The sequence below is a fragment of the Bufo bufo genome, chromosome 3 (genome assembly GCF_905171765.1).
Source record: "Bufo bufo chromosome 3, aBufBuf1.1, whole genome shotgun sequence".
Taxonomy (NCBI): Eukaryota; Metazoa; Chordata; class Amphibia; order Anura; family Bufonidae; genus Bufo; species Bufo bufo.
Genome location: NC_053391.1, coordinates 567358702 through 567373472, shown reverse-complemented (window position 1 = coordinate 567373472; position 14771 = coordinate 567358702). Strand labels below are relative to the sequence as shown.

Here is a 14771-nt window from a genome sequence, read left to right as displayed (position 1 = left end):
ATACTCTCGTTTATGGGAAACACATGTGTTTTTTTAACTCCTAAACCTCTAAACATTTCTTCCTGTACGGAATGGGTGCGTTGTACTTCCTCCACACCCATTGTGGATCTGACCGCTCTGAGTAGGTCGCACATATCTTCCATAGAAAAATAGAATCTGCGGCCACTATCCACATAGTCCGAATCGGAAACTCTTTCCCCCTCTTCCAATGACCTGGCAGAGTGGACGCTCTCGTCCGCTATGGCCTCAGAGTCAGAAGAGGAAGGTGACCTAGCACGCTTCCTCTTGGGTTGCGGTAAATCGAAAGGATTAGCGGATAGGTGGGCCAGAGATGAACGAATTTCCTCCTGTATCATAGATTTAAGTTCTTCCTTCAGAGAGGGTGCTTCGTCACGTACAATATTTGATATACAATTTTTGCAAAGCTTCTTGGGATAATTGTCTGGAAGTTTGCCATTACAGGAGATGCATCTGAGGGATCAGCCAGAGGCTGAGAAAAAACTCCCAAATATAACATTTGCACATAATTGGACCCCTCAAGAGATAGAGAGGAGACCCACAGCATTATCTTAGTGATAAGCAGATAAGACCAACAGAAGCCTCATACAGGGGGATCAAATATTTCTCTTCCCCCCCCCCCCCCTTTCTTGTTGCAGGAGAGGGGGATCAGCAGACTCCCTGACCAAGCAAAAAACACCCCCTGAGGGGACTCACGGATGGCGGCAGTGGTGGTTCGGACTCCTTAGGAGAGCGTGCCTCTGTCCCAGACATCGCGGCAGGATTCTTTCGCCCTCTCAGTACAGGAGACACAGGTGAGGGGCTCCAGACTTCTCAGGAGCATCCACTGAATGTCGAGGCCTCGGCTTTGAGTCGGGCCGGACACCGAACGCCGCCTACGTCACTTCCGGAGCGCCGGACGTGACGTCACACATATGCGCCTCAGGCGCCGGGCGCGCAACCCTGCTGAAGCCTCGGTAGGCCAGGAGGGAGCCGTCGCCCTGGGACCAGGCCCCAGATACAACCGGAGCGAGTATACCCCACACACCCCTGCCCAGCGTTAGTACTGGGACCGCGGGAGGGCAGGGGGACGCCATGGCAGGATGCCAGCGATTTTGCTCAGGTAAAAACGTCCTTGTGGTTCCTAGTTTCATCTCCCTGCATACAGGGAGACCTTTCTCTGCCCTGTCCTCTGTAGGGACAGGAAACACTGGTGTTGGTGGTGGGAGGGGGATATTTAACCTTTCTCTGTTCCTGCCCCTACAGAGGTCAGGGGTCAATCTCTTTGTATGCTGTCGTGATGATGCTATGGAAATATATAGCACTGTAATTCTGAGCAGCAATATATAACTAAGCTAAGCATTTTTTAGGCAAAAAAAATTATATTTCCTCATTTCCCTGGTTCTCTTCTGGCCCTTTGTTTACATGCAATAACAACAATCTCTGAGGTTTTCCTCATTAATATTTGTGCCCCTCCCCCTGCTCTGCAAAGGGAGTGAATACAAGTACTGCCCTGAGTAACATGCCTGCCTGCTAGGATGTTCAGCAGCATGTTGTATGTGTCAAACTACAAGTCCAAGCTGTACAGTGACACTGCTGATACACACAGGATCTTCCCCCTACCCGTTCTTGTGCAATGCTCTGCAAAACTCCTGTAGTCTGTCAGCTCCTGTGCCTAGCATTTGTCTCTCCTCACTGCCTGCAGCCACTCGGTAAAGCTTTCAGCCCTGAGTCTGTGCTGCTGAAGGGGTTAAAGTTTTTCCTGAAGAATCCAGGGAGGGAGCAATAAGCAGCAGACAGCAGTGCATGGGGGCGTGGCCAGCACAGTGACGTCTGGTGTACAGGCACATATCTGTTCTCTCAGGCTTGAGCAGGGAGAAAAGCTGACATCACAGGTCATGTGACCCTCAGTGAAATCTGAGAAAGCAGCAACTGTAGATGCAGTAAATGCATGGTAAAGCCTTTACATTTGATTAGTTAGAAACATACAAAGAACAAAAAAATAACTCGGACAACCCCTTTAAGTAATGCATTTCCATAGCTCGGCACAGTGTTATGAACACATTAGCAGCATTTACTGTTAGCTGTAAAATTATCGTCATAATATTATTTATATTCTCCTCCAGTTTCCAAATAACAATCGCAAGCACTTCAAACTGTTTGTAGTAACAGAATAGATCATAATTCACGTTCCCCTTCCTGCAGATGTAAAAAGCAAGAACATATACGCCGCAGAATTTTCAGACAGATTATCAGAAACAAACATTTCTACTAAGGCTACTTTCACATTAGCGTTTTTTGCGGATCCGTCATAGATCTGCAAAAACGCTTCAGTTACAATAATACAACCGCATGCATCCGTCATGAACGGATCCGGTTCTATTAGGTCTTCTATAGCCATGACAGATCTGTCATGACCACCATTGAAAGTCAATAGGGGATGGATCCGTTTTCTATTCTGTCAGAGTAAATGGATCCGTCCCCATTGACTTACATTGTGTGTCAGGACGGATCTGTCTTGCTCTGCACCACATGGCGGATCTCGCAAACGGAAAGCCAAAACACCAGTGTGAAAGTAGCCTAACACTCATTACCGATAATTTGCCGTGTAAACATGCTGCTGACCACCCGAATAATCAGCAAAAGGATTGTTAATTAAGTGAAGTGATCTTTTGCGCAGTACATTAAATGATCGTTTCTGGGTAGTAGATTGTGCTGTGTGGACAACGACCTGCTGCCCAAAAACAATGAATCTGAATGGGGACGAGCGATAGCAGAAGCCATTGGGCATCCCCATACAGTGGAGGAGATTGCTGCTTTTAAAAGCAGTTCTTTACCTCTACTGATGAGTAGTGTTGAGCGCGAATATTCGAATATCAATTTTTTTTAGCGAATATCGGCAATTCGCGAATATAGCACTATAAATTCGCTATTTCGAATATTCTATTCCTTCTTTTTTTTTTTATTGTTATTTTTTTCTTTCCCACTTCCCAAAAGTAGTTCTTACCTGTCCTGAGGATTCCTCATGGAGCGTCCCCATCACCATGGGAACGCCTCCATACTAGAATGTACTGTCGGATGTGAGAATTAAGTTGAAATCACAATTCGATTATTATAACTTGAATTAATCGAATTGCGATTTCAACTTAGACCTGGTTTACTATGGTTGGCTTGGTAGAATTAGCGAAGATGACGAATATGACGAATGTATTCGTCATATTCCTCAAAACGAAGATAACGAAGTATTCTCCATCTTCGTTTTAGCTCCATATTCGTCAACTTTGCTAATTCTAGCAATCGAATAGGAAAGTTGACTATAGAGACAGCTGTGTTTAATTCGAAGCTAAAACGAAGATGGAGAATACTTTATCTTCGTTTTGAGGAATATGACGAATACATTCGTCATATTCGCTAATTTGAGATATCAAACCAATAGGAAAGTTACCCCTAAGTCAAAATCGCAATACGCGATTATTTAAATTGCATATTAATCGCGATAACTAGAATAATGACGAATATTTTCGATTTCGACAAATATTCAAGCGAATATTCGCGAATTTTGTCGAAATCTAATATGGCACCTCCCGCTCATCACTACTGATGAGCAGGCAATTATTGGGAAGGAACGGTCCTTTCCCGATAATTGCCTTCTAGACATTAGACAGCATCAGCTATAACCTCTAGACATTAGACAGCAGCAGCCACATTAGCTATATGACTTTTGGATTTGGTCATCCACAGTCTAATTCTAATGAATGTCTATAATGTGCCATCTGGCAGGACTAAGGAACATCTTGTTGTAAATAAAGAAACACATTAACTAATGTTTCATGACAAATTGATTTAATTATTAACTTTTCGAACCATATGGACAGATGAATGGATCATTGTGTAATATTCCCCAGGTACAATCAGGACACAACGAAGGCCACTAAACACAGGATGTGTGTGATATCTTGTACAGGTAGATACTTCAGCCAAGTCCAGGTGCAGAGCAGTAACATATTGTACTGTGAGCACAGAGGGCCAGCAGGAATCTGCATAAACTCGGGTATACCAGGAACAAAGATTCCTCATTGAGTCTCAACTGTGCGGTTTAACATTTTCATGCGTTGCTTTAAAATTGTTTTTTTAAAGCGCCTATTTTTTTTAATTTGTAAACACTTCCGTTTTGTTTTTTCTTTATACTTGTCTGTAATATATGAAATAGTCTAATATTTTCTGTTTCCAACACCTCACTTCAAACTCAGACTGGGATACGGTCAATAAGGTCACCTCACTATCATTAGCGGGTAGGGTTACAGTAATAGGATGACAGATCTATTGTACTGCAGAACTATAGCAGATTGGATTACACATCAGATGATGCTTGCCAAAAGGATGCTCCGTTTTCATATATTTGCCCATATAGGAACCAGTGGAAATGTAACTGTGGCCTCCTTTGTATTAGCAACGTAGACAACCGAATGCTTCTTATAACTGCATATCCTTTTTCACAACCCAAGCTGTTTACTGCTTTTTATGTTGAACCTTACAATAACAATGCAGTGGTAAATATTACCACATAATGACAATACCACTACCACCACCATCATGCATAATGACACTACCACCACCACCATGTGCAGGCAGGAAGGCATGTCCTCATAATGACACTGCCACCACCATGTGCAGGCTGGAAAGTATCTCTACATAATTACACTGTCACGAACCGTGCCCACAGCCAAGCTAAACCCGGCGTAACCACCTCCAGTTGCTACTGGTAACACAGGCGCCTGCTGGAAAGAGCCTGTCCGCTTAACACGGCCGTGACAATATATGGGTGCCGAGAATCAATCAAAAAGCATTAACTCCCCACACCCTATATTTGCTGCCACCAGGTTCGTAAAGAGAACCACACTAAACCTGAGGATCAGGGATTTTGATACTGTAATTGCCAATCTACCGTCAATTAAGCATCAACTTCCTCCCTGCCGATTGGTATCTTATCGATCGCCTATGACCTATTGCACTGTAACACTTGGGCGCTATACCAAAAGACCTATTTGTCACTTTCCTGGACACAATAATCTTACCTCAGATGACCCGCATCTGATCGGACAGTCCCCATACATATACAATCGTCATACAATTAAATCTTAACCATAACACTGGAATATACCAATTCTCTCCTGAAGGAAGTTGGATTCTCAAGCTGTTAATATTTCAGAGCGAAAGGAAACAGACAATTAAAAAGAAAAAGTTATTTTTAATGGAACAAAGTCAGTCACAACAAGATGCGTTTTCAAAGATTTACAGAAAAAATGGTAGACAAGACATAGGGCATGAAATGTAAACAAAAGGGGTTTAACATTGAAAAAATACCTTTCCTAAATGAGTATTATCTAGGCTCTTAGGTTATGTCTAGAGTCCTGCACACATTCTGTATCCTGTCAGAGCTGTTACCACACAGCTCTCTCCTCTCTAAACGGAGCACCAAAATGGCTCCCTGCATCCAGCTCACACAGACTCTGACAGGGTGCCTAGGTAACCAAACTCTTACTGAAATGGCTGCCAGCCTGGTGCCATTTCAGTTATTTCTAACAGAAAATTAGCAGATTAGAAACAGATTAAAATTCCCGAGGGGCAAGTGTACATCCCTGTCCCTGAAATGCAGCTGAATTTAGATGGCTGTGTCTGTGTGTGCGAAACATCATGGCGCTGTGCTATTGTTTACTACAGGGAGTGCAGAATTATTAGGCAAGTTGTATTTTTGAGGATTACTTTTATTATTGAACAACAACCATGTTCTCAATGAACCCAAAAAACTCATTAATATCAAAGCTGAATATTTTTGGAAGTAGTTTTTAGTTTGTTTTCAGTTTTAGCTATTTTAGGGGGATATCTGTGTGTGCAGGTGACTATTACTGTCCATAATTATTAGGCAACTTAACAAAAAACAAATATATACCCATTTCAATTATTTATTTTTACCAGTAAAACCAATATAACATCTCAACATTCACAAATATACATTTCTGACATTCAAAAACAAAACAAAAACAAATCAGTGACCAATATAGCCACCTTTCTTTGCAAGGACACTCAAAAGCCTGCCATCCATGGATTCTGTCAGTGTTTTGATCTGTTCACCATCAACATTGCGTGCAGCAGCAACCACAGCCTCCCAGACACTGTTCAGAGAGGTGTACTGTTTTCCCTCCTTGTAAATCTCACATTTGATGATGGACCACAGGTTCTCAATGGGGTTCAGATCAGGTGAACAAGGAGGCCATGTCATTAGATTTTCTTCTTTTATACCCTTTCTTGCCAGCCACGCTGTGGAGTACTTGGACGCGTGTGATGGAGCATTGTCCTGCATGAAAATCATGTTTTTCTTGAAGGATGCAGACTTTTTCCTGTACCACTGCTTGAAGAAGGTGTCTTCCAGAAACTGGCAGTAGGACTGGGAGTTGAGCTTGACTCCATCCTCAACCCGAAAAGGCCCCACAAGCTCATCTTTGATGATACCAGCCCAAACCAGTACTCCACCTCCACCTTGCTGGCGTCTGAGTCGGACTGGAGCTCTCTGCCCTTTACCAATCCAGTCACGGGCCCATCCATCTGGCCCATCAAGACTCACTCTCATTTCATCAGTCCATAAAACCTTAGAAAAATCAGTCTTGAGATATTTCTTGGCCCAGTCTTGACGTTTCAGCTTGTGTGTCTTGTTCAGTGGTGGTCGTCTTTCAGCCTTTCTTACCTTGGCCATGTCTCTGAGTATTGCACACCTTGTGCTTTTGGGCACTCCAGTGATGTTGCAGCTCTGAAATATGGCCAAACTGGTGGCAAGTGGCATCTTGGCAGCTGCACGCTTGACTTTTCTCAGTTCATGGGCAGTTATTTTGCGCCTTGGTTTTTCCACACGCTTCTTGCGACCCTGTTGACTATTTTGAATGAAACGCTTGATTGTTCGATGATCACGCTTCAGAAGCTTTGCAATTTTAAGAGTGCTGCATCCCTCTGCAAGATATCTCACTATTTTTGACTTTTCTGAGCCTGTCAAGTCCTTCTTTTGACCCATTTTGCCAAAGGAAAGGAAGTTGCCTAATAATTATGCACACCTGATATAGGGTGTTGATGTCATTAGACCACACCCCTTCTCATTACAGAGATGCACATCACCTAATATGCTTAATTGGTAGTAGGCTTTCGAGCCTATACAGCTTGGAGTAAGACAACATGCATAAAGAGGATGATGTGGTCAAAATACTCATTTGCCTAATAATTCTGCACTCCCTGTATATTAATACACCACCATCATCACAGACACTACCACCACCATGTACAGGCAGAAAAGTATCTCCTCATAATGACACTACCACCACCATGTACAGGCAGAAAAGTATCTCCTCATAATGACACTACCACCACCATGTACAGGCAGAAAAGTATCTCCTCATAATGACACCATGTAAACATATTTATTTGGTTTTCCTACTATAAAAATCCTTTGCTTGAAGTAGTTCTAGCGCTTCCATTTTTGCACATACAATTTAAGAGTTACGAAGTCACTTTTTTGGAGGGTTTCCTGCAGTCTGTGGTGGATTACAATATGGGTGGCTTGGATAGCCACCCGGGGCGCATGGCGGTCCTAAGCCACCCTCCACCTTAAAAGCCTGCACAAAATGGTTGCATGCAGACCGCGGTGCTGTGCCAACAGCAAGGAGAAGGGGGAAGAGGCTAGATGACATCACTGCAGGCAGCCAGCAGCTTTTCTAAGGATGGACCTCTTTAGGGTCCGTTCACACGTCCGTGGTGTGTTGCGGATCCGCAACACATCCAGCCGGCACCCCCTATAGAAATGCCTATTCTTGTCCGCAGCTGCGGACAAGAATAGTACATGTTTTATCTTTTGCGGAGCTGCGGACCGGAAGATCGGGGCCACGCTCCGCAAATGCGGATGCAGACAGCACACTCTGTGCTGTCCGCATCCATTCCGTCCCCATAGGGACCGCACCCGTTCCGCAAAATTGTGGAACGGATGCGGACCCATTTGCGGACGTGTGAATGGAGCCTTAACCGTAGAATTTTCCAGAATTAGGCCTCATGCACACGACCGTTCCGTTTTTTGCAGTCCGCAAACCGCGGATCAGCAAAAAAACGGAAGCCGCCGTGTGCCTTCCGGAACGGGCGGCCGTCAATATAAATGCCAATTCTTGTCCGCAAAGCGCGGACAAGAATAGGACATGTTATATTTTTTTAGCGGAGCCCGGGAACAGAGCAACGGATGCGGACAGCACACGGAGTGCTGTCCGCATCTTTTGCAGCCCCGTTGAAGTGAATGGGTCCGCGTCCGATCTGCCAACGGCCGTGTGCATGAGGCCTTAGTCCTTGTGCAGATGGTAGAAAAATGTGCAAAGGAGCCAGTACAGAGTGAGTTTCTATGGGCTTCACTCTGATGAAACGTGCAGTCATTTTTGGTTTTATATGAATCCCACAAACAAAGCCTATGTATACCTCCATATGAAGTTACATTATGGCTATGTAGACTTCTGTTGTTGCCATATTACATCTCTGTACAAATCACTCTTTAGACTACCAGTCCGGTTCATACGACTATGGTGTACCCTTGAATGTTTGATGTAAACTGGTTGTACTGCCTCTCATTGGGTGACCTGCCCCCCACCCATTGTGCCCTGAGTATCTGCCAACTAGAAAAATGTTTTACAGCGAGTAAAACATTCTTCTAAGGTGCAGTTTCTGTTGTGTCCTGAGTTATTGCACAATAATATAGTAACATAGATATGGGGCTGTAATAAGTGCAAGGGCAACAATAAAAATCCCAAGATAAAAGCCAAACGGAAGAAGCACTGTTGGGAGCACATAATGTTTCATGTAAACCTGCTGTTAGAAGATATTCCTGTATATTAGAAAAAGAACGGAAATGGCACAGATCTGCCAATTTTCAGTTAGATAACGCTGTGTGAAAAACAACATTTTTCTGTTCTTATCAGAGAGGTAATGTTCCAGTCATGAAATGATAAAAGGGGTCATTCAGGTTTTTAAAATGAATGACCTATCCTTAGGTGGAGGTTCGACTCTTGGCACCCCAGCCAAGAAAAAGCTTAAAGGGGCGAGCGCTGCAGCCTTTTTATTATTTACTTTGGTCCTTTCATAGTGGTTGTGCTTCCAGCTATGTCCTATTCACTTAAAAAGAGGTTGATGACCTATCCTCAGGATCGGTCTTCAATATCAGGTCAGTGGGGGTCTAACTCCCAGCACCCTTGCTGATCAGTGTTTTCTATTGTAGCGGTGGTGCTCTGTAATTACAGCTATTCGTCCCTTTCAAGTGAATGGGAGAGGAAGCTTTGGCAGGTGTGCCGGAAATCAGACCCCTGCCGATCTGATATTGATGAGCTACGCTAAGGATACAGTAGGAAAACAGTAGGATACACAATCTGTCATTATTGCTTAGTTTTATGGTTGTCCCATACGCCCTGTTAATTATTCACGGTGTCACTTTCGCCATCAAGACCTTGGCATATCCACCATCTCAGCCACTTTTCACTACAGAGTTATACCATCACCCATCCCTTCCTCCTTGTCCATCTGCCATCAGCCTTGGCGCCCCACCTATTCGGTTTTTCTCACGTGTGCGGTACACTTTTTAAGTGTTTCTGTCCCTTCACTTTTTAGTGGGTAGCTGCCTACGGCTGAAACTAGTTTCCTAACACTTGGTTCCTTTCTAGGATCATTCCGCTCATCCCGCTTTCCTGTTTTCCCCCCAATTTGTATTTATATATATTTTTTTATTATTATTATTTATTTATTTTTTCTTCTCCTCCTCTCTCCCCTTATTCCATCTTCTCAATACCACTTACTTCCTCCCATTTACTCCATTTTTTTCTTCTTCTCATAAGGATACAGTAGGTCATCAATATCTGTAGCCTAAACAATTCCTTTGATGTGTCATCAGAAAATGACCTATTTTTGAAGAATTGTTGATGATGTCGTTTTTCATTTTCCATGTCAATATCTAGCACCGCCAGGTCAACTGTTTCTGTAATTCCAGCCACCACTGACCACCGCATACGATAGGTTTTCTGATCTCAGTCATGAATTTGGAGTAGCGCCAATTTGGGGTAGCGCCATCCTGGTTGGTCCACTCCTGGTCTGTTTTTTGGTGAGTCACATCTGCCATTCCACATCCCGGTTCCGTTCCATTTGGATGTTTACTTACTTGCTAGGGTTTCTACCTGCTGGCCGGGTGTGTATGTCCATGTCAGTGTGGGTTTTGCAGTTATTTTCAGACTTGCCTTTCCCATTTATAGTCATTGTTTATCTGCGGGTAATTTATCATTTTACCATACATTTATCCCGCTGATTTTATACATTATCATCCATGACCGGAGTGTCCCTCCAAGGGTGGCGCCGTTTTTTCCTCTCCCTGCTCCTTTTTTGTTCCCTGCCCTACTGCATCTTTTGTATGTAATTTTGATGTCTTTTTATGTCATAATAAAATATTTATAACATTCATCTATTGGCATTTTGAGCTCCATTCTCTCTGCTGTTCATCAATATCTGTAGCCTAAACAATTCCTTTGATGTGTCATCAGAAAATGACCTATTTTTAAAGAATTGTTGATGATGTCGTTTTTCATTTTCCATGTCAATATCTAGCACCGCCAGGTCAACTGTTTCTGTAATTCCAGCCACCACTGACCACCGCATACGATAGGTTTTCTGATCTCAGTCATGAATTTGGAATACCCCTTCAACTCCCGTATAGGAACAGAAAATGTCACATTTTGCACAATATTATCTCATTGAAAATTGGCAGAAATGTTGTTGTTTCCGTTCTTCTTCTTCCCATATACAGCAAAATCCTATAATAGCATGTTTACACGAAACATTATGTGCTCGCAAAGCTCCTTCAGTTTGTCTTGAAAGGAAATACCACCATCTTTTATAACCTGGATAACCCTTGATTTACTACTTCTGGCTTTTTATTGTTTACTGGAGAGGACACATTGTTTGCCTGCAGTCATGTTTTTATCTTTGTAGGTGTTATTATTTCCAGTGCATTTTATGTGTTTGTGTCGCTGAAGTGTGTGCCAAAAATCACGTGACTAATCATGTAAAATGGACATTGACCTCCAATTCCACCCAATCTTTATTGACTTCAGAGTGAAAAACGCAAACGTTATTATGTATGGTGTCCTTGACGTAGAAGAGGACTGAGGCATGCGTGCATATTGGGAACATCAAATAAGTTTAATTGATTTTGTCTCCTCTGTTTCAGAACTGCAAGCAGCACTGTGCTACATCACCTGACTAACCATCTGTTCTACACAATATCTGAGGGACAGGAAGTGCTTCCAGTCAACAAGTTTATTAATGTAAGTCAAGAAACATACAGACATTCAAAATTCCGAAAAATTCTGTGGACTAGAGCTTGAAGACTTATTCACAAGGGACTTTGACCTATATGTTCAGCGAGTCGTGCACTCCTGATTAGCCTGTCTGCCCCATAGGCTGATTTTAATTACTTTCAGTATAAAGCTGTAGCCTGCTCTCACTACATTCATTGGAAGCTGTCTAGCACCAGGAAAGGTATAGAGTGGGCTCAGCATGCATGTTGGTACCTGCATCCCTTGTAATGGAGGCCATTATGGCACAAAAAAAAAGAAAAAAGGCAGAGTGGATCCAACATGCATGTGGATCCAACACTCCCTGAATTTTTATGGCGGCCATTATGGCGCATAACAGGTAGTATTTAGTGTTAGGACCGGTCTAACAGAGATCGTCTTGACGTTCGGCAGACGGGCTCAGATGGTTTTGTACAAAATGCATTGGCCAAGCATCTCACTTTATTATTATTTTTGTAATCATTATTTTTGTGACTATGGCATTGTTGTACTTTATCTGATTTGCAGGGTGCTGCTGCATTGTCTTTTTTTCTTCTAGGTCTTTGCCATGGCAGCGTGCACTTGCGCACTGGGAGGTGCTGACTAACCCCCTTTTTTTTGCATATGTTCATTACTGGCCATTAGTGAATTTGAGGTGATCATAGGCCAGTCATCTGTCAAAACCAATGGTCATAAGGCTCCTTCTTTTTTCCTTCGTATATGCCTCTTTTTACGTCATCCTCTCCACTTTTCCAAATGGGGTGTGGCAAGTATTATAGTCCAAGGTTGGCCATACACATCAGATAGCTGTCATCTGATCTCTCCATATATATGCCTGATCTGCATGTATCCTTCCCTTTCAAATGCAGTGTGCGCATCAGAGAACATAGACACTTCTAGTGGACAGTGGAGTCCCAGTACCAAAGCTTCACTGTGCCAACTAACTGGTTTAACTTTGGGCTAGACCTAATGGCGTTATACAAGCGGTCCAGTGGTATTCACCCTTTAACCCCTATAAAGTAAAGCTGCAGATGGGACACCAGGCCGCTATCTCTTGGAATATTCCTGGTGTGATTGGCTCCTGAGCCATGGGAATCAGAGACGCTGGTTCGTGGCACCGAGAGAACAGGCAATACAAGTAGTCAGGAAACAGGCAGAAGTCACGGCTGCCAGAGATTGTGTGAATCTGTGAAACAATCCAAAGAGGCCAACTGGTCAGGCAACCACTGAAGGAAACAGCCAGGTATATATAGGAGCAGCATAGAAATCTGAGATTCGTCCTCTACAGCAGATCCGCAGCACATTCATACAAGTATAAGCCCTTGTGCGAAATAAATGACATGCCACTTATTTCCGTGGCAGACTTCTTCCACCGTGCAGCCTGAAATCCACACAAAAATGTTGCAGTGCATGTGAAAGGGGTTGCACAAACTCCATTCGCAAACATGGAATGCTTGTGGCACAATTTGCACCGAAACCCATGTGTATTTCAAGACGTGTGTTAAACATATTTATTATATTGTTAGGCTGGTCAGTGTAATAAGAGTTGTCCATGAAAGTGATACTGTATATATCAAGTCAGTTCTTCCTCTGTGATAGGTGGCATGAGGAAAAGCAGATGATCACACTGCGTGCCGGGAGTGCAGCGCGCCTGGGAAATGCTACTTCTGATGCCATAGTCATAATTCACAATGGTACCTGAGGGCTTAAATGTCTGTAGTCAGAGATGGCTCTGGGTGTTAGCTGTGTGAAACAGCAGGTAGCTGACACTTACTCCGCTCAAGAGTGGGTGCCATCTTTGAAGAGACGACATGCACCTTACATGTGTGGCACATGTCTTCAAGGGGTTAAACAGATCTGTTAAGTGGATGGCAGAAGCACGATGTGAACCCAGCCTTATATGTATGACCAGCTTTAAAAGTATAAAGGAACCAATTCTAATTTCACACATCCCAGTGCTGCCCAGATCCTTGCTGTTACAGTAGAGAAATCAAATAAATGTATAGTGACCAGAAGCATAAACTAAAAGGGAATCTGTCACCAGGATCTTGGACTATTATGTGCTGTAACACATGAGTAGTGCTGCAGATAAGGAGTTCAGATTGCTATTTTTTATTTTTCTACTGCCCCCTGTTCCCCTGATATCAGTAGTCAGAGCTGTGCTGAAATCCATTGTCCGGACTGCTATGCATGCATGAGTCCTCTCCAATCTCCATGATGTTGGCACAGCAGTCTGGACTGTGTATTTCAGTGGCTGACAGTGGCGGAACGGGGGGCAGTAGCAAAATAATAATGGAGATCTGGACTCTATCTGCAGTACTACTCCTATATATTGCTGTATTTAATAGTCCAGGATCATGGTGGCAGATTCCCTTTAATTAAATAACCCTTGTTACAGTTGTGCCACTAAATATAAAAGGTATATAGATACTGAAAGAACCACGATTAATCCGCCGTTTATACTCCACGTAAATATCTGACTTGATGTTAATCATTACAGACCCTGAATGAAAATGGACTGCTTGCAACGGACCCCAGGCTGAAGGACTGTATGGACATGCTGCATCACACAGTACAGGAATCAATGATGGGAGCGTCAATGAACCTAGAAATCTTTCAAAGGTAATCTTATGACATTACAATATTGGGTAAGCATTGGTGAGAGCTAGGGTCCGTTTACACGGGCTGATACTCAGGGCAATGATTGGTAATGAATCCTATGTTTATGATCATTGCCTACTAGTTAAAACTGCAATTTACATGTAACAATCATCCTCTCTGTGTTGGGATGAATGATCACTACTGTGATTGTTCATTCCCATACAGATTCATTGTTTGCCAGCAGCACATTTCTGTTTACGTAGGGCAATGAACTGCCGACAAACGATTTTAGGTGCTGCATAAAAGATGCACATTTGTCCCCAATAATTGTCCCTAAAGGTGACCGTAGACTTAAAGGGGTATTTCGGTTTCATGATACTGTTGGTTTATTCTAAAGACAGGTCATCAATATCAGATTGTTGGAGGTCTGGCTCCCAGCATCCACGCTGATCAGCTTGACAGGGCTGCGATGCTGGTGCAGGTGCTTTCTCGTCTTAAAGGGAACCTGTCACCTGGATTTTGTGTATAGAGCTGAGGACATGGGCTGCTAGATGGCCGCTAGCACATCCACAATACCCAGTCCCCATAGCTCTGTGTGCTTTTATTGTGTAAAAAACCCGATTTGATACATATGCAAATTAACCTGAGATGAGTCCTGTACGTGAGATGAGTCAGGGACAGGACTCATCTCAGGTTAATTTGCATATGTATCAAATTGTTTTTTCTCACCCATTTTCCTTGGGGGACACAGGAAACCATGGTATAGCTCTGCTCCCTAGGAGT

General features: G+C 43.3%; 1 protein-coding gene across 1 annotated transcript in view; it reads left to right on the top strand.

Annotated features, from left to right (window-relative positions):
• Window positions 1-14771, top strand: part of GLS2 (glutaminase 2) — a 109852-nt gene that overhangs the window by 15566 nt on the left and 79515 nt on the right. The window contains exons 2-3 of the mRNA XM_040425616.1: window positions 11282-11378; window positions 13888-14009. Coding sequence (XP_040281550.1) covers window positions 11282-11378; window positions 13888-14009 — 219 coding nt within the window. The remainder of the gene's footprint in view (window positions 1-11281; window positions 11379-13887; window positions 14010-14771) is intronic.